Source organism: Taudactylus pleione, unplaced genomic scaffold (assembly GCF_031769625.1).
Source record: "Taudactylus pleione unplaced genomic scaffold, aTauple2 ptg000903l, whole genome shotgun sequence".
NCBI lineage: Eukaryota > Metazoa > Chordata > Amphibia > Anura > Myobatrachidae > Taudactylus > Taudactylus pleione.
In genome coordinates, this window is record NW_028285304.1 from 235803 (window position 1) to 261355 (window position 25553).

At 45.4% G+C, this 25553-nt stretch overlaps 2 protein-coding genes across 2 annotated transcripts in view; both read right to left on the reverse strand.

The window, feature by feature from the left end:
* Nucleotides 1-1778: 1778 nt before the first annotated feature.
* ERGIC2 (ERGIC and golgi 2) lies at nt 1779-18404 on the reverse strand. The gene is made up of 14 exons (XM_088459313.1): nt 18170-18404; nt 14423-14562; nt 9683-9791; nt 9292-9338; nt 9139-9209; nt 6613-6653; nt 6423-6524; nt 5941-6036; nt 4850-4905; nt 4014-4112; nt 3178-3275; nt 2931-3093; nt 2764-2843; nt 1779-1888 (listed from the first exon to the last, which is right to left on the reverse strand). The coding sequence occupies exons 2-14, from the start codon at nt 14526-14528 to the stop codon at nt 1823-1825; spliced, it is 1134 nt and encodes a 377-aa protein (XP_088315439.1). The 5' UTR covers nt 14529-14562; nt 18170-18404; the 3' UTR covers nt 1779-1822.
* Nucleotides 18405-20602: 2198 nt separating this feature from the next.
* The window catches only part of OVCH1 (ovochymase 1), a 64363-nt gene continuing 59412 nt past the window's right edge, over nt 20603-25553 (reverse strand). The window contains exons 36-39 of the mRNA XM_088459244.1: nt 25432-25474; nt 24735-24796; nt 24003-24131; nt 20603-21055 (exon numbers count right to left, since the gene is read on the reverse strand). Of these exons, the coding sequence (XP_088315370.1) occupies nt 20993-21055; nt 24003-24131; nt 24735-24796; nt 25432-25474 (297 nt within the window). The 3' untranslated portion in view covers nt 20603-20992. The remainder of the gene's footprint in view (nt 21056-24002; nt 24132-24734; nt 24797-25431; nt 25475-25553) is intronic.

Here is a 25553-nt window from a genome sequence, read left to right on the forward strand (position 1 = left end):
GTATACAGCATACACTGCTCTCTGTGAACGCCATCTCTGTATACAGCATACACTGCTCTCTGGGAACGCCATACCCGTATACAGCATGCACTGCCCTCTGGGAACGCCATCTCTGTATACAGCATACACTGCTCTCTGGGAACACCATACCCGTATACAGCATACACTGCTCTCTGGGAACGCCATCTCTGTATACAGCATACACTGCTCTCTGGGAACACCATACCCGTATACAGCATACACTGCTCTCTGGGAACGCCATACCCGTATACAGCATACACTGCTCTCTGGGAACGCCATACCCGTATACAGCATACACTGCTCTCTGGGAACGCCATACCTGTATACAGCATACACTGCTGTCTGGGAACGCCATACCCGTATACAGCATACACTGCTCTCTGGGAACGCCATCTCTGTATACAGCATACACTGCTCTCTGGGAACGCCATACCTGTATACAGCATACACTGCTCTCTGGGAACACCATACCCGTATACAGCATACACTGCTCTCTGGGAACGCCATACCCGTATACAGCATACACTGCTCTCTGGGAACGCCGTACCTGTATACATATACAGCATACAATGCTCTCTGGGAACGCCATACCCGTATACAGCATACACTGCTCTCTGGGAACGCCGTACCTGTATACATATACAGCATACAATGCTCTCTGGGAACGCCATACCCGTATACAGCATACACTGCTCTCTGGGAACGCCGTACCTGTATACATATACAGCATACACTGCACTCTGGGAACGCCATACCCGTATACAGCATACACTGCTCTCTGGGAACGCCGTACCTGTATACATATACAGCATACACTGCACTCTGGGAACGCCATACCTGTATACAGCATACACTGCACTCTGGGAACGCCATCTCTGTATACAGCATACACTGCTCTCTGGGAACGCCATACCCGTATACAGCATACACTGCTCTCTGGGAACGCCATACCCGTATACAGCACATGCTGCTCTCTGGGAACGCCATACCCGTATACAGCATACACTGCTCTCTGGAAACGCCATACCCGTATACAGCATACACTGCTCTCTGGGAACGCCATACCCGTATACAGCATACACTGCTCTCTGGGAACGCCATACCCGTATACAGCATACACTGCTCTCTGGGAACGCCATACCCGTATACAGCATACACTGCTCTCTGGGAACGCCATACCCGTATACAGCATACACTGCTCTCTGGGAACGCCATACCCGTATACAGCATACACTGCTCTCTGGGAACGCCATACCCGTATACAGCATACACTGCTCTCTGGGAACGCCATACCCGTATACAGCATACACTGCTCTCTGGGAACGCCATACCCGTATACAGCATACACTGCTCTCTGGGAACGCCATACCTGTATACAGCATACACTGCTCTCTGGGAACGCCATACCTGTATACAGCATACACTGCTCTCTGGGAACGCCGTACCTGTATACATATACAGCATACACTGCACTCTGGGAACGCCATACCTGTATACAGCATACACTGCACTCACCACAGATACATAACAATGTTTTTTTTTTTTTTTTTTTTAATGTCTTACGAAGCAATAACCAATCTCTACATTAGCCAGGAGAGAGTTTTTCTTTTCTCTTTGAGTTGCACAGGAAATGTTTCCAGTGTCCCGTGTTTTGGATGAACTCCCCCTGTATCAGCAGAGTGGCCACCTCCAGCCAGGTCTAACATCGTTTTCAACCCGGATAAGTATCACAGAAAATCCACACAGGGGACCGGAAGTGTAAAACACCAGTTATGTTTATTGTAATAAAAGTTTTGATCGCTCAAAGTGGGTCCGGGGAAGCGGTCTCTGCGCAGTGGTTGGAGGAGATGTTCGGTATTCGGTTGTCCTGGAAAACAAAATTGAACAACACAACATTTAACTGCTTGATGACCAGAAAGTTTTTGCCCTTTTATGACCAAGCCAATTTTCACCAGGAATAAAGTCTCTATTTTTCTCTTAGATCTCGCAAGTAAAGGGTATATAACACGTACTTTTTAAGAAACCAGTTGCGAAAACCCTGAGGGACAACATGCATTTAATGTGACGCTCATGCGAAACGCGTCAGTTCCGAGAATGGGTGTAAGAATTTTGGTGGGTTGTCTTTATTTTTCAAGTTCGGGATTTTGTGGCTGCATTTCAGCAGAATGGTGATCTAATGTACTGACCCATATGATAAGTCTATTAATGAAGAAATGCGTCGGCCCGGAGGAAGCTGTTCACGTAACATAATCAGGTTTCCAGAGTAACCCTAATGCGTGTCCTGTTCTGTTTAATGTGGAGTGGCCAGGAGCCCAACCACAGCTCAGGAACCAGAAGATGTCACCGATACCCTGGTTCCAGCGCTGGGAGGAGAGAGGCTACTGATCCGCTTGCTGCCATCTTTAAAGTGACATTAATACACAACAGCATCGGTTTCATTTAAGTCTGAGCTGCCATTTATATATCGGGGGCAGTCAGGAAGCAATTTATAAAACTAAAAATTCACTGCAAATAAATTCTGATAAAGACGTAGAAAAGGAAACAAGTGCGGGATATAAAAGGATATCGCGATAAGCACCATGGGTAACGAGGCCACTGATTTTAGAGGAGACACCAAACTTTTAGGTCAGAAACGCTGTAATCATAGCCGCATTAAATTACAGCACGATGGCCGGACATAGTAAACATGTAAAAACAATGGTGGACACAGGTTATCCAGCCAATCACAAGACACAAACTCACTTCAAGACGACTGTAAATGCCAAGTTTGAAACGGCAGCAGATAATATCCACGAAAAACTCCCCTAGTCCATGGATCATACCTACGGTGACAAGATTACATGCAGTTTGCAAAAACTCGGGTGCCGTCCACGTGTAAGCCGCAAAGTGACGCTGACAAGCGGACTCACCCGTGGTGGTGAATATACCTCCGACGATGCCACAAAGTTGTACGAGAAACTTCCACAGTGGCATGTGGTCCTCTGTAACCGTCACCATCAGCGAGCTGATGTCATACTTCATAAATATCCCGGACACCCCGTGACTGCCGGTAGCATGATTGATAGCTCGCTCCTATAAGGGGAGAGGGAGTGAAGGCTGACCTCCGACAGTCGCTGGTACCTGTAGTGAGGTCGCACGAACAGAGCTCACACTCACCCGTTCCGTCACGGAGAACTGGTGCGTGTCTCCGTACACTTTGCGCGTGTTCAGCTTGGTGGGGACGATGGTGATAAAATACTGGTACATCTGGTTACCTGCAGGAAGGCAAAATATGTCACGTGCGGACGAGTTTACATGCAACAAGGACTAAAGCGTGGATGAGGGGAATCAGTATGATTTACCGCTGGTGGTTCTAATCCCGACAGAGGAGGAAATCCTGGTCGTCTATTAAGGTGAGTATAACTAACCTAATTCTCCCCCCCCCGACCCTCCTTTATGGGTGCCTAACCCTAACCACCCTCCCCCCCTCAAGTGCCTAACCCTAATCCCCATCTAAGTGCCTAAACCTAATCACCCTTCCCCACAGCCTAACCCTAAGTCTCTCGGGGGGCTGCCTAACCCTAACCTCCCTCCAGGGGTGCCTAACCCTGACCCCCCCCCTTCCCCTAGCCGAACCCTAACCTCCCGGGGGAGTGCCTAACCCTAAGTTTCCCCCCGGGAGCTCCTAACCTAACCCTCCCTCCCCGCACCCAGCTTACCTTCAATCTGTACGCAGGGTGTCGGGCTCCCGGTGTAGGTCTAACGACAGTCGTCGAGATTTCGACGCCTGTCATTTGTACCTTGCCGGGATTAGACAGTCGGGAAGCCGGCGGTTGGCACTGTGACCGCCGGCTTCCCGACTGCTTCTCAGGTGAGGGCTGGCAAGCAAAGCAACAAAAATGGGCAGCAGCAAACAAATCTGTAGAAGGTCCCTGAGGCAAAGTCAACCTAATAAACAGCTAGCGGCCTGTGTCAGGGGAGGGTTAAGCTGTCGGTGAGAAGGCCATGCTTACTTTCTTTAGCAATTTTCTCAGTCCCGTCCAATGGGTTGATGATCCCGGGCATGACCTCTCCGAAGGACATGTGGTCGATGCGATGAGAGAAGTTATAACCTAAAAAGTATGAACGATAAAAAAGGTGACGATGAGATAGAGTCAATTATCCCCCTGGTGAGCCGAGTTGGGGATCTTTTTGTGGCTCATATAACTTACACTCCAGAGACGTAGCCCTGTGTACAGTAAGGACCAGAAAAATGGATGGATCCCTATACTGCAGGAGTACCACCCATTGGAAAAGGAGGAGTTAAACGCTGCATAAAATAAACATGCTACCGGCCTTTCTGCGGTAATCACGTCACCTGCCATCTACGATATACTCCTCATGCTACAAATTCTGGTAAAGTTGGTGGTCTCGGGCAGCTCAGATAGTATAACGGTTAGCATTACTGCCTCACAGCACCTGAGGTCTTGGGTTCTATTCCCCACAAAGACCCTGCGTGGAGTTTGTATGTCCTCACTGTGTTTGCGTGGGTTTTCCCCCGGGTGCTCCGGTTTCCTCCCACACTCCAAAAAACATACTGGCAGGTTAACTGGCCTCTGACAACAACTGACCCTAGCGTATGTGTCCGTATGACAGGGAATATAGGGTGTAAGCTGGGGCAGAGACTAATGTGAATGGCCAAATATTCTCTGTAAATACAATGGTGCCTAACTCTGTATGGAAAGCGGACGGCCAAGGTGACCACAACAAATATGGAGGCCGGAGCCACTAAATGAACAGCCCCGATCGTTGTGGTGAGAAGTAGATAAGTAATGAGAGTAACAATGACACATTTAGTATTAATACTCACTGTCGTGGCTCACTAGGGCTGCCAGATGTGCGTGGCCACGTGGGTGTGGAATTGCTCTAAATTAAGAAAAAAAAATAATACTTACTGAAGCAGAATCTGAAATGACGGAGAAACCAAAAACATTTAATCCTAAATTTCAAGTTTCCCAGCGTGGTCTGTGGCTGCCGCATCTGTGTAGCGGACTAACACTTTGCCAATGAAACAAAAGGATCAGAGACACTGAAAGCCCCCCCCACATAAAGTCCTGCCCTGTGCCCAGTCAGTGACTGGAGAGATTCGTTCCAAGTCATCAGCAGACTAAGGGGTCTATTTACTAAGCAGTGTTAGGAGACAGAGTGAAAAGTGATAAGGTACCAGCCAATCAGCTCCCAACTGTCATTTTTCAAACACAGCCTGTGAGATGACAGTTAGGAGCTGATTGGCTGGCACCTTATCACTTTTCACTCTGTCTCCTAAAACTGCTTAGTAACTAGACCCCTAAGGACCTGATTCAGCAAAGATCTCGTAATAGCGATTACGCACACAGGTCTCATTGCGAAGATATGCTAATGATGCCGTCGCAGCATAACATAAGGACGCCTCCCTTACCTTACACGCATCCGTAATACTTAGCAAGTCTGCGAAACCATCGGTAACAGTGAGTACCATCGCAGCCTCACGCACACTGGCACAAGCTCTGACCTTACTCAGGAATTGCTAACCTCATCGCACGCACTGAGCACTCGAGCTGCGTGCGGCATCGCAGTGCCTAATTTATGCACGCCCCTGCAACGGCGTTCAAACGCACTGGCACGCCTGCGTTTCGCCGAAAGGCATCACCCCCAAACGGCCCCTCCTGTCAATCGCTCTGCGGTGGGTCTGCATGGTCACCGCGATCGCAGTCCCGATCGCGTGGAGTGTTTGCGCACGTGCACGGCGATGCATGTGCAGAACGCAACAGTCGGTCGATGGCGCGCGTAATCGCAGTTGCGATCGGTAATGAATCAGGCCCCAAGACCACAGGACCGACCCAAGGCAGAAACAGCTCTACACACAATATTCTGCTCGCCCCTGAAAACCGCTGATCAGACGCCCCCGGGAGAAGGACATACTTGCCCACAGTGATGTGGAAGTTTCCCGCCACTTTGTTGATATCAAGATGGCCGTGGATCCTGCAGGCGCTGGGTGGCTCAGAAGGGGAATCCTCCCTGAAAGACAGACCCGACAATTAGACAGTTTACACGGGATGTCCCCTGCGTCACATCATCCTTTCTCCTCGACTGTTCTGTATCGTTCTTTCGAAACTGGGTTATGTCACACCCAGTCGCTAGGAGCAGGATAGCGGCCATCGATGTGATACAGGAGACCAGGCCTCCATTGTCATAGCACAGACAGCGGTCAGTGATCCCGCCCTGTGAAGCTCCTCTGAGTCCCAGCTGCTGCACTGCAGTGGGGTCTCCGAGGAGCAGCATCCCTGCTCTGTGACACAGGGACTGTACAGCAGAGTGGACAGAAAGCAGAGGGGGTGGGAAGGTGAGCATTAGCCCCCATAAGCCTTAGTGATAAACAGCGGACACGGCCCAAGCTTTCTCACCTAGGAGGCAGGGCGGTGACAGAACTTCTCATAGCACTTTTGAACAGAAGATCCTGTAAGGACAACTCCTCCTGCAGACGGTACTGGATCTGCTGTAACATCCTGCAAGCAAAGCGACAGCTTGGTGGGAGATGTCCTAGAAGACCCCCAGCCCTCACCTACCCATTAGCTGCCGATCTCTGGGCCTCACCTCTGCCACTGTCTTTGCTGGGGCGACAGATCAAACACCACCTGGAGAGAGACGAGACAGTCAACGCGTTCACCACAGTCCGTGCGAGCCACGCGCAGGACATTCCATTCCGCTCCCCTGAACGTCAGGCGCCCATGTATCCCAGCTGCCCCCAACACATCCACCGTTTTATCAAGACCCATGTATCAAACATTCTGAAGAGTGGAGAAGCTGCCCCATAGCAACCAATCAGCTTCTAGCTTTCATTTTATACCATGTCCTTGATAAATGCCAGCTTGAAGCTGATTGGCTTCCACAGGGGAAAGTTATCTACTTGTCCACTCTTTAGATGCGTTGATACATTTCCTCCACAAATCCTAAATTCCAATGGATTAAACTGCTGATGAACCTAAATTGAAATGATATGTTGGAATAGGAAAAAACAACTGTTTTACCTTATTCGGGACCTACATGGATGTGTAAGATGGGTGTCATGGCCTGAGCAAAGTCTGGGTCACCTGTGAGGCCCCATATTTCCATTATAAAATGGCGCGAACCCTGCCTCTAGATCCTCGCCAGAAATAGGACCACCATCCCAAGAGGAATTATAGCTAGTGTGTATGTATCCCTGTGGTAGGGAAAATAGATTGTAAGCTCCTCTGGGGCAGGGTTGATGCAAATGATTGAAATATTCTCTGTAAAGCGCTATGGAACAACATAGTATTGTGCCATTAAGAGGGGCTGAGACATCCTGTGGAACTACACCTCCCAGCGTGCATGGACAGACAGGGGTAGTTACTCAGCATATGGAACCCTCTGATTCCCTAAGACGAGACAAGAAGGGACTAACTACACCAGAAAGACGGCAAATAGGCATCACTTAAAGGGCATCTGTGCTGGAGCCGACCCCGGGCCTGTGGAGGGGTCTCCCATCACTGATATACCGGGGTCATGTAACGGAATTCTGCTGCTCTCTAGTGCTGGGTCTCTAATGGAGGGTACACACGGTCAGACTAAAAGACTATCAGATAACGATCGTTATCTGATCGTCCTGCATGTCCTGGCTGTTCGATATCGAACATCCAGCACATGCCGCAAACACCCACTACTATAACGACCCCGCGACAAAACGATCGCGGGTCCCTATAGTTAACAGGCTGACCTGGTCGATATCGACCAGGTTGGCCTGCTTGCAGTGGCGATGGTCGATATCGACCATCCGTGCCCGCGCATCGACCATCGTTTGGTCGTTGAAGAGGCCCGTAAACAGGACGATATAAACGATGAAACGATAAACGATATCGTTATTGTTTATATCGTCCCGAAAATCTACCCGTGTGTATGCACCTTAAGGGAATTTCAAACGTATAAATTTCATTTGGTTTCCATCTTTTACAAAATTGTTGCCAAGTAGCCTGTAGTCATAACACCTAAAGGACCCCCCCACCCAAAATACACGGAGAGCCTTCGCCTGGATTAGTCTCAGAGATATCGGTGCATTTTCCTTCACCGATAAACCACCAAAAGAACTGAAGATATAAACATAACATGACAGGCGGCCTTATACACATGTACTGGTCATGTACAGATTACTCCAGGTGGACAGTACACTTTATAAGAGGGTGTTGCTAATTTAGTGGCTTGTGTACGTCCTCCAGGGACCTTCACTAAATACGTCGTTTTCTTGTTTATTGTAGAGGCTATGGGCCTGATTCAGAGCCGCTCGTTCGCTCCGAGCGATGTTCGCACATCTGCGCATGAGTTTTAGTACGCATGCGCGAACCAGTCAGTGCGGTCGAAAACCGTGTGTTCGCAAAATAGCGAATGCCTGCTAATTTGAGTGACAGGAGGAGGCGTTTGTGGGTGGTAACAGGGGAAGGTGCTTGAAAACGGGGCGTGGAGATCCGAACGCAGGCGTGCTTAAAGGTCAAAACGGGCGTTTTAAGGGTGTGCATAATTACTAAAGCAGCGTCATCTACCACGTCACTGGATTGTCTTTTAGCCAGAACTGTTCGCATGATTGCGGTAGGAAAATCCAACCACAAACACTGCGAGCAGTTCATACGCCTTTCGATGTACTCGATTAATCTAATAAATAGCGGAGATGACTTATGATGCGAGCGGCCAGGGGGCTTTTTTTCCAAAATAGCGAGCGCATGTTTCGTTCGCTCATTCAGACATAGAGGCGTCAACAGACCGCAAAGAGCGAGCGCTCTATTTAAATAGCCGGCCCCTTTTTCTCTGAATCAGGCCCTATGTCTTTATATCCTAAGGCAGAATGGTCTAATTTCATTGTCCTGGGAGGAAAACTGCTCTCTGGATATAATCGAGTCCATGCCAGGACTGGAGCACTGTGCCAAACCCGAGGGACACAAGGAAACGATATAAACGTATGGCGATAAAGCTAAATCTATGCGTTAGCATAATATATACATAAATCAATGACAAGACATCTCAATGTGGGAAAAGCCTTCTTTTATAACGTGACGGCTACTTTCCTCAGCCCAAATAAGTTACTTGGCGCTTTGAAGTCCCAAACCTGCTCACCGGCTCATAGACGAGTCCTTCGGAAGAGGTCACCATGGTCTCGGCCAGATCCAGAACATCCGCGCCGATATCTGGAGAGTAGAAACTACGTGACAAACCAAGCAGGGAGAGCACGGAACAACAGCGCCACCTACTGTGGACGAACATACTTACACTGACATCTCATTGCCACCGTGATGTCGATGTTAAGCCGCAATTTACTGGAAGATAAAAAAAGACAGACAACATACATGAAACATCCATGTTCCGTAGAAGTTATCGGTGACCACAACAGCTCCTGAAACCTCACTTAAACCGAGAGGGTGGGTAACAAGTGGCACGTGGGCATTTAAACATTGAGAATGCAGCGAATAAATACACAAAGAATCGGCGACCTCGCGATAATGCGAGAAGACTGGTTCAGCACACTGAGCGGCCCTCTCCACTGTACGCTGTGGTCTCGCTACCTAAGCCCATCACTAGCCATCCCTTATATGTAACTCTACTATCTTAACAAGTGGGATCATTTAGAAACTAAGCAATAGTTAAACAGGTTTCAAGTCACCTGGTGAAATCTTTATCTACTTCATAATCGTATCTCATCCAAGTGTCGCGGTAAACCAGGAACTCCAGAACCGTGAGTATGGCCATGGCGGAGAACGCCAGCAGGGAGACTGGAGAGAGAAAAGTGCGCAAGATTAAAAACAGTGCTTGGAAGACAAATCCTCCAAAATATTTGCACCTTTGCAGACTTTGATGACAATACGGCATCGGCAGCTGGGGAGAAAGCAAAGTAGTTACAGCTTGGAGCCTGCGACTGAGGCAATGCTGCTATGTACCGCACAGAGGTGACGATGGGGCCACCGACTTCCACGTTCAGAAACAGCGAAGGAAGGATAAGCATCCGAGGGCAGGTCAGCTCTATTTATAAGGCTACAGACCTGTGACATTTGTTGATCCTTTCTGATTGGCTCATTAAGGATCCATGCAATGTGATTGGCCCAATAACTCAGTGGGCGTAATTTATTCTGAGTCCCTTAAATCGAGATTGTGTCAAATCGATTCGCCCAGCCCGGTCTCTGCCAACAGAGGAGAGATAACGTGATACAGATGTGTCCTCAGACACGGTGGCTGCAGTTTCATCAGACAGCCCCTCTCGACGTGCCAGGTCCAATACTATTCTGCTTGCGCCGGGCGTCTTTTTTTTTTTTTTTTTAAGTCCTTTTTGCTGAAAATGCATTTTTGGGCCGTATTCAATTAGAAGCGAAAAGTCAGTTTCGGTGATACTCTTTCACAGATGACATCATTTTCGCCGATTTAATTTATCCCCGTATTCAATTAGTCCAACTTTTCGCCGGTGTGGAAAGTCAATGTATTAGACCTGGCGAAATAGTTTCGCCTATGAATAGGTGGCGAGAAAAAGTGCAGAATTGGGGGTTTTGGGGTGCAGACTTCCCAAAACCACCCTGCACCTCTTGGACAGTTCCCTAAAGGTAATCTGTGTCAAAAAATGTTTAAAAAGTACCTTTGAAAGGACGTCACTCTACTCACAATATACGCACAGTATCAGTCACATACGGAGAAAAGTAAAAGAAACATTGTGGCGAGTTGTGACGCTGACAAGGCATTCGATAGAGTGTCTTGGTCTCATTTAATACGCATATTTAAATATCAAGAGTTTGGTCATGATTTTATTCATATATTTGAAACATTATATCAAGATCCGAAAGCCTTTTTGACAATAAATCGTTTAAATACCAGACCATTTTGCCTAACTCGAGGCACGAGACAAGGTTGCCCACTTTCGCCACTACTTTTTGATTTAGCCCTAGATCCCCTCTTGCGTCACTTTGAAAAAGCATGCGGCCGGCGAGTCATTTTTTTGGCAAAACACGATATTAATTTTTCGGTATTTGCGGATGACCTCCTATTATATTTTGCCAACCCTAAGGAAGCTATTCCACTACTCCTACAAATTCTGCGGGTGTTCGAGGAGATAGCGGGTTTTAAAATTAACTATGCTAAAAGCGAGGCCTTGGCCTTTTTTGGGGAGGCGAAGGCAGGCTGGGAAAATTCCTTCCCCTTCAAATGGTCAGATAAATGCATTACCTACTTAGGGGTCAATGTTCCTTCCCACCCTTCTCAATTATATGAGGTTAACTATACCCCACTATTGTTAAAAACACATAATGATTTCAATAAATGGGCCCATCTTCCACTATCCTACGTAGGTAGATGTCACCTTTACAAAATGATCAGTTTCCCCAGATTCCTTTACATTCTCCAAATGTTGCCAATTATCCCAGATAAAAGAGACCTCAAACTTTGTAATCAGGCTCTCCTAAAAATTTATATGGGCAGGAAAACGACCCAGAATTTCATTGTTTAAATTGCAACAGCAGACACATTTAGGAGGGTAAATCTGCCATGCATCAGACAATATGCTATGGCTGCTAATTATCGAATAGCAATGGACTGGATTGGAGGTCCTAACATTTACACCACATACTCTATGGAGCAGGCCTTTATTCCCCACCACAACTTAGTATCTCTTTTACATACCCATCCCCGTAATATACCTTCAGAAGCTAGAGAAAACATATTAATAAATACGACATGTATAGCATGGCGAGTTATTAGATCACAATCTCATTTATCCAAATTGTCCTCAATCTTTTTACCATTATGGAAAAATCCGTCTTTTTCACCTGGTAACTCCGCCCAATTTAAATGCTGGCACGCCAGTGGTGTTCGGTACATTTACCAATTTTTACACGACCAAACACTTCAAGCTCTCACCCGTTCACAAATGCAGGAGAAATATCCTCTGGTCACTATCCCTTTATTTCCATATTTACAGGCGATGAGTTATATTCAAAATATGTTACGTGGACTTTCGGAAACCGATCTAAATTGGTGTCTATATAGCGCACTACGCTGTAAACCAAAAGGACCCATTTCAACATCTTTTATATACTCCTGTGCCCGACCACTTATACATTTAGAAACAAGTACTACAGGACTTGCAAAATGGAAGGAGGTTTTCCCACAAATCCCCATAGAGTCTATTGCTCTGTCATGTTTTAACATGAACAAACAATTGGGATCAGTATCTGAAATGCAACTAAAAATATTACACAGAGCATACTACACCCCTAAATTGAAATATATTATTGGTGATGCGCCTGACGCCAATTGTTATAAATGCTCAGCGCCTAACGCTGATATCGTACATTGCCTGTGGGACTGTCCACAGGTACAAGTTTTCTGGGAGGAACTTAATAATTATATTAAAGAAATTCTAAAAATTGATTTTGTGATTCTTAGAGAATGGGCATTTTGGAATATTTCGGAAAACACACATTCTCAGAGATTGACTAAGGGAAATAGGCTACTTATGACCAAATTAACGGCAGCAGCTAAAAAGACCATTCTCTCACAATGGATTGACCCTCACCCACCTACTCTTACATTATTACACCCTAGAATTATATTTTTGTTTACAATGGATTGGACAGAGACGTCCGCTAATAAAGAAAAATATACCGAAAGATTTTTTGGCCTATGGTTGCCCTATATTCGTACTCTTTCCCCATCGCTTAAAGACTCCATACGGAAATGCTTCCAACTAACACCATGGTATAATTTGGAAGTGCTTGATAATGGCCCCCCTTTTTGACCTAACTCAATCTATGATTTTGATCTACACCATTAATAGCAACCGATTTACTGACAGTAATAATATATGCAACAATGTATGTAAATGTTTCTTATATGTGCAACTGCAATTTATATCTGGATTTCCGCACTACAAATATTATAATTGTTTTGTTGAATGATTGTTCTTGCAAAGTGATTGTTCTATTTACTATATTGAAGATGTTTGTGCATATATCTGTATTACAATACTTTGTTGACCTAACAATAAAAATTATTTTGAAAAAAATAAAAATAAATAAAAAGTACCTTTGGACACCCCAAAAAAGTTCTTTCAGTTTGGGGACGAAAAAAAACAAAGTTGGGGACAAACTTAAAAATTGGCAAAATAGGCCCTGACTGCTCCCCAAGTACGCCCCAGGTGTTTTTTCTATTGCAGGTGTTTGCGACAGGAGGATTTTTCACGTTTTTTAAAACTTCACATTAGCAACTTCAAAATATTAGCAACTTCAAAATCATGTACCCCAAATTTGATGGGACAACTTATTTTGCCAAAAAAAACCCTCCTAAATGCTATTCTTCACCACCTTCTTAAAAACGCAAAACAGCACCTATTGAGACCATTTAAAGACCCCACATACCTTTAGCAGGGCTATTCGGGGGTACCCATAGTGATCCCCCATATCAGTGCATCTTTTGGGGGGTGTCAGGCTGATTTCCCCAAAACTGACAGAACTTTTCGCCAAATTTCACTTTCGCCAGGTCCCGTTTTCGCCGATTTGGAATTTTCATACGGGGATAAGCAATACTTTTTCGCACCCAAAACCATCACCGACGGCGAAAAGTCCGGCAACTGACTTTTCGCTTCTAATTGAATACGGACCAGTGTCGCAATGCGATGCGACTAGGACGCACCAGGAGACTGTGCTAATTAATTTGATATGCAAAACGTTTATATCTGCTTGCGACTGAGTCTAAACCTGTATACGAAGTGCCACGATTCAGCGGTCACGGTTTTCTTCCGCGCCAAGTTCCGCTGTGCATCATTAGCAGACTCAGTGGCACACAGATATACAAGCGTTGCACATCAAATTAATCAGCGCAGACTCCTGGTGCCTACTCGCCGCATTGCGACTTTTATGCATTTTCTGCAAAAAATAAAAAGACACTAAAAAAAGTGTCAGCTCACTCACACCTGGCACCTCGCGCCACATGGCGTATTGAGGCTGGATGCATGAGGACACATCTGTACATAGGGGTCTATTTACTAAGCAGTGTTAGGAGACAGTGGAAAGTGATAAGAAAGTGATAAGGTGCCAGCCAATCAGCTCCCAACTCTCATTTTTCAAACACAGCCTGTGAGATGACAGTTAGGAGCTGATTGGCTGGCACCTTATCACTTTCCACTCTGTCTCCTAACACTGCTTAGTAAATAGACCCCATAGAGTCTACACTAGGGGGTAGATTTACTAAAGCTTCTGAACTGATTCTAGCTATTATTACTCCATTACATTCTAGAAAATGACAATCTGATTAGTTGCTACAGGCAACGCCACCACTTGTCTGTTTAAGAAGCTTTAGTGCAGCTACCGCTAGGAGTCCGGGAAGCCTAGAGAATTCCCAGCGCCAAGCGCGCCCCAGCACTCACCAGTGCCCCGGCTCGCCGACGTTTCAACATAGCTCTCAGGCACCTTGGGGAAAGCGTCCAGCTCCTTCACCAGACTCAGGGTCTTCCTGCGGTTCAGCCTCCTCATGTCTGTCAGGTGATGCTGACCTCCGCGGGGAGATCTGTAACGCAACACGCAAGAGACAGACGATTTACAACCATTCACAATAATGTACAGGAACACACATGACATCCAGTCCCTTTCATTCCTCATATATGGAGCCCGGAAGTAGCGCCTCAATGGGTTGTGTATGTCAGGACAGATGTCATTCTGACGCATTTCACCTGGATGAGCTTATACATTGGTTTGCAAAAGTATTCACACCCCTTACATTTTTTTCATGTGTTGTTACCTCACAACCTGGAATTAAAATGGATTGTTTGACGGTGTGCATCATTTCACCACATAACATGCCTACAACTGTGAAGTTGTGTTTTTGTTTTTTTTATATTGTGAATCAAACAACATTTAGGACAACATAACAGAAAACGTCAGCGTGCATAACTGTTCACCCCCCTTAAGTCAGTACTTTGTCGAGCCACCTTTTGCGCCAATTACAGCTGCAAGTCGCTTTGGATAAGTCTCTATGAGCTTGCCACATCTTGCCCCTGGGATTTTTACCCATTCCTCAAGGCAAAACTACTCCAGCTCCTTCATGTTGGATGGTTTCCGCTTGTGAACAGCAATCTTCAAGTCTGACCACAGATTCTCAATTGGATTGAGATCAGGGCTTTGACTAGGCCATTCCAACACAATTAAATGTTTCCCCTTAAACCACTCGAGTGTTGCTTTAGCAGTATGCTTCGGGTCATTGTCCTGCTGGAAGGTGAACCTCCGTCCCAGTCTCAAATCACAGGCAGACTGAAACAGGTTTTGCTCAAGAATATCCCTGTATTTAGCACCATCCATCTTTCCCTCGACTCGAATCGGTTTCCCAGTCCCCGATGCTGAAAAACATCCCCACAGCACGATGCTGCCACCACCATGTGTCACTGTGGGAATGGTGTTCTTGGGGTGATGGGATGTGTTGGGTTTGCGCCAGACATAGCATTTTCCTTGGTGGCTGAAAAGTAAAATTTTTGTCTCATCTGACCAGACCACCTTCCTCCATACATTTGGGGAGTCACCCACTTGCCTTTTGGCAAACTCAAATCATGTCTTCTTAGCTTTATCACTAAGTAATGGCTTTTTTCTGGCCACTCTTCCATAAAGCCCAGCTCTATGGAGTGTACGGCTTATTGTGGTCACATGCACAGATACACCAGTCTCTGCTGTGGAACTATGCAGCTCCTTCAGGGTTACCTTTGGTCTCTGTGCTGCCTCTCTGATTAATGCCCTCCTTGTCCGGTCTGTGAGTTTTGGTGGGTGGCCCTCTCTTGGCAGGTTTGTTGTGGTACCATGTTCTTTCCATGTGATGATGATGGATTTGATGGTGCTCTGGGGGACCATCAAAGATATGGATTTTTTTTTATAACCCAACCCAGAACTGTACTTCAACAACTTTGTCCCTGACTTGTTTGGAGAGCTCCTTGGTCTTCATGGTGTGATGCCTCTTGCTTAGTGGTGTTGCAGCCTCAAGGGCCTCTCAGAGAAGGTGTCTTTATACTGACAGATCATGTGACACTTAGATGTCACACAGGTGGACGTCATTTCACTAATTATGTGACTTCTGAAGGTAATTGGTTGCACCAGAACTTTTGAGGGGCTTCATAGCAAAGGGGGTGATTACATATGCACATGCCAATTTTCAGAATTTTATTTATAAAGATTCTTTTTTTATATATATTTTTCTCATTTCACTTCACCAAATTAGACTATTTTGTGCAGATCCATCACTTAAAATTCAGATTTAAAAATAAAAAAAATTACAGGTTGTAATGTAACAAAAAAGGTAAAAAGCCAAGGGGGTGAATACTTTTGCAAGGCACTGTATATAACGCTGACACAGCATAGCAGGAAAGCTACATTATATAGCGCAGTGTATATATTATATGGAGGGGAGGGCAAGCACAGTGTATATTATATGGAGGGGAGGGCATGCACAGTGTATATATTATATGGAGGGGAGGGCATGCACAGTGTATATATTATATGGAGGGGAGGGCAAGCACAGTGTATATATTATATGGAGGGGAGGGCAAGCACAGTGTATATATTATATGTTGGGGAGGACATGCACAGTGTATATTATATGGAGGAGGACATGCACAGTGTATATATTATATGGAGGGGAGGACATGCACAGTGTATATATTATATGGAGGAGGGCATGCACAGTGTATATTATATGGAGGGGAGGACATGCACAGTGTATATATTATATGGAGGAGGGCATGCACAGTGTATATATTATACGGAGGAGGAGGGCATGCACAGTGTATATATTATATGGAGGAGGACATGCACAGTGTATATATCATATGGAGGGGAGGGCATGCACAGTGTATATATCATATGGAGGGGAGGGCATGCACAGTGTATATATCCTATGGAGGGGAGGGCATGCACAGTGTATATATCCTATGGAGGGGAGGGCATGCACAGTGTATATATTATATGGAGGGGAGGGCATGCACAGTGTATATATTATATGTTGGGGAGGACATGCACAGTGTATATATTATATGGAGGGGAGGACATGCACAGTGTATATATTATATGGAGGGGAGGACATGCACAGTGTATATATTATATGGAGGAGGAGGGCGTGCACAGTGTATATATTATATGGAGGGGAGGACATGCACAGTGTATATATTATATGGAGGAGGGCATGCACAGTGTATATATTATATGGAGGAGGGCATGCACAGTGTATATATTATATGGAGGGGAGGACATGCACAGTGTATATATTATATGGAGGAGGAGGGCATGCACAGTGTATATATTATATGGAGGGGAGGACATGCACAGTGTATATATTATATGGAGGGGAGGACATGCACAGTGTATAAATTATATGGAGGGGAGGACATGCACAGTGTATATATTATATGGAGGAGGAGGACATGCACAGTGTATATTATATGGAGGGGAGGACATGCACAGTGTATATATTATATGGAGGAGGGCATGCACAGTGTATATATTATATGGAGGGGAGGGCATGCACAGTGTATATATTATATGGAGGAGGAGGGCATGCACAGTGTATATATTATATGGGGGGGAGGACATGCACAGTGTATATTATATGGAGGGGAGGACATGCACAGTGTATATATTATATGGAGGAGAGGACATGCACAGTGTATATATTATATGGAGGAGGGCATGCACAGTGTATATATTATATGGAGGGGAGGACATGCACAGTGTATATATTATATGGAGGGGAGGACATGCACAGTGTATATATTATATGGAGGAGGAGGGCATGCACAGTGTATACATTGTATGGAGGGGAGGACATGCACAGTGTATACATTGTATGGAGGGGAGGACATGCACAGTGTATATATTATATGGAGGAGGGCATGCACAGTGTATATTATATGGAGGGGAGGACATGCACAGTGTATACATTGTATGGAGGGGAGGACATGCACAGTGTATACATTGTATGGAGGGGAGGGCATGCACAGTGTATATATTATATGGAGGAGGAGGACATGCACAGTGTATATATTATATGGAGGAGGAGGGCATGCACAGTGTATAAATTGTATGGAGGGGAGGACATGCACAGTGTATATATTATATGGAAGAGGGGGGTATACACATACCGGATCCGGATCTCGGGGTGCCCCCCTAGGTGACAGAGAAGCCGGCAGTCGGGTCAGGATACATAGCAGCCTGAGCTTGTAAATTAGAGTCACTTCCGGGCTCGTCAGCACTGTGCTCTAGTCACAGAATACACGGTTGCTGCCAGAATACACAGAGTATTGTCCCCACTGACGGAGACATTTTACGTAAAATAGTTGCTTTTCTATGGGCAAATTCTGGTCTGCAAGAAAATGGCCAACTCATTAATTGCCTGCCACGGAACTGCAGAAATACAGGATAGCTTTACATGTTATACCCTAGTGTTTCTCTAGAGATGATAGTGACAAAGCTTTGGACTGGCAGGCTCATCATCACATGGTACATGAGCGCACTGCAGGGACGGCCATGATTAGTGAGGGCAAGCCATTCTTAATGGGAATGGGAACTACACCTTTCCATTTACAATGTGGTGTAATGATTGGTTGATAGTTTCCTAATTTACCTAATGTCACCATTATTGTAAATGAAGATGAGCCCAGTGTAAAAATCTGTACAGTGTACATAAGGGACTATAGGTTGTAGTTCTAGGGATTGTGCAGTAGATAGACCTGGCAGTGGGAAATCCTTAGTATGCATGGATCCTCTTTGTGTACCGCCCACAGCGCACCATAGCACACAAATACATATTTATTATCATGTGATAACAGCTTTGTGTATAGTGGCTGTTGTGGGTTATTGATTGGATGGTTGGGACTATTTATTTTAATAGTGATGTTATGGCAAAGCCTGTTAATTAAAGGTGAAGTGATGGGACTGTTAATTTAATGCTGGGATGGTTTGGGGGCTACTACTGAGCTAAGTAGAAGGCAATTTATTAAATGTGAATAGTAATTACACAGGTCTGTCAAATTTAAGGTATTGAAAGTTTTTTTAATAATATTTTTATATTCTTAATTATACTCCTGTGTACATCAAGAAATAGTATATAAAAATTAATTACCATATCACATTTACCTATAAGGGGCTTACATACAATAAAAAAAAACAAGAAGTTTAATTGTTATTGACATATTTATTGTGAAATACGAAGAAGTGTAGATGATATCACTGTGTTTTTGTCTTACATAATACAATAACAATAAAATCAAACAATAATAGAAACAGACCATAATTATTGAAAAAATGGTTAATATTTTGTTTTTTTTTCCTTCAAACTTCGTTTTTTCGCTTTTTCTGTGTATCATCCAGCAGTAGTCAGCCATCATGCTGACGTCCCAACGACCCTGGTATCTTCTTTCTACATCTTTAACGTCTTGGTGGAACCGTTCACCCTGTTCTTCACTGTAGTCTGTGAGATTATTCGGGAAATGCTCAATATGAGAATTCAAAAAATGTATCTTTAATATATATATATATATATATATATATATAATTATATATGCACACACACAGGTGTATATACTGTATGTAGCATTATATATGTCTAGATTAATGGTATAAAACTAAATAAAAGAATAGATTACAGCCCGCCACTCTTACGGTCTTGCAGTTCTCCATTCACAAATTCTCTCTCATCCTCTCCAAAAACTTGGTGACCGGGCCTTCCTGGAGCTCAGTGGGGTACCCAGTTCATCATGCTGCTCCTGAGTTTGGCCGCCCTGATTTACTGCCCCACATCCTCTTCCTCCTCCTTTTTGTCCTCCTTCTCGGGATCATACTTGCCAACGCTCCCTCATTGTGCTGTGGAGGGCGGTCTGGAGGATGAAGCCGCACAAAGGAGAGCAGAGGGGGCGGAGCCAGAGTCTGCAGCTCTGTGTAAATGGCCACGTGCTGTACCTGTGGGTAAAGAAGCGCGCAACACGGACTAAGATCTTGCCGGCCCAAATCATTTGATTTGGGACCTTACTAGAACTCCCGGCAGTGACACCATTGTAAGTGTGCGCTGTGGCAAACCTGGGTGCCCCGGCTCACAGTTTGGGAAACACGGGGTTACCATAAAAACACGTAGCTTTTCCCTGTGCTGCAAATCCAGAGACTAATTGAATTCCCCCAAAGATGGTAACTCGAGAGGGGGGTACAGGGAAATGGTGGTGGGAGGAGAGGAGCTGGTCAGAAAATTAAAAATATATTCCAAAACTTAAAAGTCAGTCTGACTGTTGTGAATCCAGGTACATAACATTGGGGAATCTCTGTTGAAGGAATCTGTACACTAATGATAACGAGTGGCACCCTGCCAAAGTCCCTCCCCCCCGTCGGTCCTGCACTGACTGCCATGTATATATTGATAAGTGGTGGCACCGCGCTCTAATGTGGCTGTGTAAGCTGCTTCATAATAAATACAAGGAATCATAGACAATAAAAACTAAGCACTATTAGTGTATGAAGTGTGTATTATTATAGCAATACCTTTATTACAAATCAATAAGTGATGTTTATAGTCTTTTAGTGACTAATTGAGGAAGAACGGATGTAGCTGAGATCCACGTGTTGTGCTGGGTTACGCGTTCTCCATGCCGGGTAAGTTTGTCCGGTATAGGCAGGAGAGTGGGCTGTCTCAGCTGTCCCTACTTCTGCCTATCTTTTCCACGGCGCTTGCTTCTCGGCTGGATGTTTCTCGTGCTGCGGCGTCCGTCTGGCTGAAAGCGCTATGTGATGACGTCACATCGCTGCCTCCCGATTCTTCAATAGTTCTCTCCAACGCAAGACACCACAAGTATTTGTTATTTTTCGGGACAACGCTGAGAGGAGACATCACCCTGTCCGGCATCCACAGGAGTAGCAGCACGTGTGCTTGGGTGGAAAGGCTGACGTCATCAGCAGTGTCAGTGGCAGCAGCAGAGACTTCACCGGGACCCCAAGCACCATGTCACTATTATCAAAAGCCCTATCACCATGACAGCGGAGATCTGAAGGGAATAAGTTAGAAAATAATTAAACATAGCAATAACTACCTATCAACATTTTACAGATAGCATACCAGAGAAAAAGATTCATTCACCCTAAAAGGTTTACCCGTATTTAGATAGTGTATCCACCATGCCTCCTTCTGTAATAAAGTTTTAGCACGATCACCACCTCTCTTATTATCTGGCACAAAGTCTATCACCTTATACCTGAGGGTCACTAAGGAATGCCCACATTCTTTATAATGCCTGGCAGCAGGTTGTTCATTAATAGTACCCTCCAAACAGGATCTGCTGGCACTCCTATGGAGCGCCATCCTCTCCTTACACGTGCGGCTTGTCTTGCCTATATATAGAAGTCCGCACGGACATAAAATAAAATAAATGACACATTAGATGTACATGTCACAGGGAACTCTATTTATTTATTTTACCTGAATGCGAATGTGGGAAACAAATCACCTGTTTGGAGATAACTACAGGTGATACAACCTACACATATAAAGTGACCATTTGTTCTACTGCAAATATGTTGTTTTACTGGAACTGATTTAGATTAGTCTCATCCCCAGTGAGTGCTCTTGAGGAGAGGCTATAAATTAGGTTTTCTTCTTTATATTCCATTGTCCTCTGCCTTTTATATTGTCCGCCTCTGCGGGTAAATGTTCTCCTATGATTTCTGTTTGCCCTCTGGTAGTCATCCCTGCTGGGAGGCGTTTGGATAAAAAAGTGCCGCTGGTACTTGCGTCTTCTGATTCACTGTTAGTAGAACACTTGAAGTCTCTGGGCCTGATTCAGACCCGCTCGCGACCGCTGAGCGCTCGCAAATGGGTCGATGTTGGCCCAGTGCGCATGCGCACGACGGAGCCGGCTCTGTCGTGCACATGCGCGAGACCCGGATAGCGACGGGCAAGCCGTCGCTCCGGGTCTCGCACCAAAGGGGGCGTGCTGTCAATGTTGAGTGATGTTTGGGTTTGGTGTAAGATCTTCTTGTTTTTTTTATATCTGCCCTTGTTCGAAAAATTATTAACCCAGTTATATACACATCTCTCCTCATAATCACCATTTACTGCTCTACATTTATCCTGGTTGAATTATATCAGATCCTTTTTATATTTAGCAATTTGGGCGTTAAGTTTATCCAACCAGTCGACTGTGGTATCTGCCTTAATATCAGTCATATACAAATCCTCATAAGTTTTAATGATAGTTTTAGCAAGTGACAACCCTATAGAGGACTCCTCTATGACCAGGAGTATTAGATCAAACGAGGCTTTGTTCAATATTGCCGCCCATTTACGGCATAAATCTGGGTTATTGCTCCCGATGGTGGGAATATTTCCTATTCTGAAGCCTTGGGATGATTTTTTCTCCCTCTAATAGTCGGATAAGGAGACCCCATGTAAATAGAAATCTATTTCACGTTGCTTAAGCTATTGCAGAAACAGTCTCTCCACAGAGGGCGTGATTCAGACCCGGACGCTAGGCTGCGCTCGCCCGCAGCCAGCCGATTGTTGCCAACTGTGCATGGTTATAAGCCGCAATGCGCGTGTGCGAACCAGTCACTGCGATCAGGAGACGATCACTCCCAGCATATTTCTAGAGCACTAGTTTGGGTGGCAGAACGGGCGTGTGTGGATGGTAGCTGGGGCAGGTCTATGTAAATGGGGTGTGCTTGCACTAGCACAGGCGTGGCTGGGCGTCTTTACACCAATTTAAGGGCGTGCATAATTACACTGCAGCGTCAGCATATGCATCACTGAGCTGTTTTACATACAGTGGTGATCACAGTGCTTGCAGTAGGCTAGGGTCTACCTCAAGTACTACGTGCTGGTTCGATGTTGCCCGATTGTACCAATGTTTAACTTTTCATACATTTCCTGGAGATGATGTCTGAAAGTGGGCGTCATTACTCCAGGCTGGTGGGCATCTAACTTCACCCGGAAATCGCATGTTCAGACATAGAGGGCGTCCTATATCTTAGTGTGCGCACGTGGCATTTACATACTGCCCGTCGTTACGACTGCGAGCGCACGCAGCCTAGCGAGAGGCTCTGAATCAGGCCCAGAATCCTTCCCTGCTGCTGTCTCTAATTTATATATGTAATAAGATTTTATCAATGTCTGTATCCGTACAATAGTAGGTTTCCCCCAGAGGTAGTTCAGTGTTTGGAGACCAGGTATATCCATCCTGCCATTCCAGTCATGTCACCAAAAAGTGTTCACGTGCAAAAAAGTAAATAAAGTCACTCTTGTAAATATGATGCCCCTTCTATGTAACCCCCAGGCCCAGGCTGAAAGCCTGGGGCTATTATCTGCACCGCTGGTGGCGGAGGGTGCAGGGTTAATGGTAAATAATAGAAAGTGATATTGTTCTTTACAGGCCCCAGCCATGTCTGCAGTGGAGGCAGCCATTTTGGAGACTGAAATAATAGCCATGAGAATGCAGCCAATCAATTCACAAGAAACTGCAGGTATGGGGTCTATTTTCCAGAATCATTATTGTACATAAGACAACCTACATAGACATCCTACTATGTATGGCTCCAGCATGTCTGCTAAAGCAGGATCAGCAACTCAGTGCTATGTCTACTGACTGTGTATAGACGCAGCTGCCAGGAGGCCTAAGACACAACTAATGATACACAAACACACGGTATGCACAATAGTAGCAGTGCGTGCAGTGTGTCAATCTGGCTAAATCCCTGTTTTCAATATCCTAACATCCCCATCTTGTCACAGTTTGTGCAAATGACGAAACCATTGAACACCAGTAATATATCAGCTTGTTCTTTTCTGGAACGCCCTACAATTCTGGATACTGTGATTCTGGATAAAAGATGTTATACCTGTAGCCCCCAGTGACGTCATAGGCTGAATGTTGGCCCAGATCAAATCCAAATCTTTACATCAACTTTGTCTTTGCCATTAGCTGTCATATGAGTTAGTACCTTTATGTGTGTTTCTCCCACCAGTGGTGTAGATGATGCCGCCACTGGTGGAGCAGCTGATGAGGCCCCGGCTGTTCCCATTGGCTGTGCTGCTGCTGCCGCTTCCGCCTGCATTGCTGCCACGGTCTCCTACAAAGAGAAGCAGATACTGTGTCACCAGCTCTCAGTCACATCATGGCGTCCAGGGGGGGTGTAGAATGACAACTGTGACTCTCATATAATCTGTAATATGAGAAATCCCTATAGCTAAGCACAGCTACAATACAAGCTTCTCCTTGTACAAAGTACACTGTAATATATTGTGGCCTATGTGGTCCCTAAACAGTCATTTGTCTTTCAGATGCTCATCACCTTTACAGTCAGATGTACAGGGCACCCGGCAACCACATACCAACCTAAATAACTACTCCCAGACTGGTACTGGTGCCAGGATTGGTCACACACTCAGTATATGTAAGGGAAAGCCATAAAACAGGCTAAGACATTCACCAACGTACCAACCAGAGTGTTTTCCACCCACCATGTGACCACCACAGCCACGCCCCCAGCGTCAGCTCCTGGCACACACAATACTGAAACCTATATACTTAGCAAAGGCCTTGGGTGGCTAAACCAGTACATTACAGTGACCTGAAAGTGTATAACCCTGCAGAGGACTGTTTTGAGTTTTCCTTGTATTGCAGCTGAGAAACGCCCTGACTATGCTATAATAGGTGTAACACAGAAGCTAACCTGGAGGGAGGTGATAGTAGCCTCTTGTGCAGCTCTCTTCTTCTGTAGATGTTCCCTGAGCTCTGTAGGGAAAGAGAGTACAGTCACATAGTAGGTCAGAGGCCAAACACACACAGACCGCAGTCTCCTCCAACATGGCCGCTTCCACCAGGTACACAGAGCTCCTGTACATCCCATGTAATGTATGATTGCACTCACCTGGGATATAATCACCCTTCTCAGCAATGACCGAGTTCAGCACCAGTGACTGCAATCATACCTGTCGTGGGCAGTGCAGGAGCAGAGCATTGTGTACCTGCTGGGAGCAGCCATGTTGGAGGGTCATGTTCCTGGTCATTTATTATAATACAGCTGACTTATATAGCCTTCTGATTGGTCTATAATACCTATTGGTATGCATGGGTGCCAAGCAGCTGTAATGACTATGATGGCCTTGGATAGTACTGGCCAGATGGGACAAGTAATGATTTGGGGTCTATTGATAATAGGGACAAAACATTTATTTCCAGCTATTTAGCTGAAGAGAACAATGAGATTGTTTCCTCCATATATATAGGACAGAAAAGTGCTGATAAATCACCGGCTCCCAGGGAAATGATAGGAAGGGAAATATTACTCAGCAATCCCAGATCATACGTCACCTCTATCTGACAGATCCCATCTACACCCACCAGACGTCTCCATATTATCTCCTCACCTGCACATCTCCTCTCCACCGCTGTGGCCTGGTCTTGTATAGCCTGCAATACACATAGTACATAGCAGTTATATTATTATTATACAATAACATCTATAATTACATTTCCTGCCCCCCCAGAA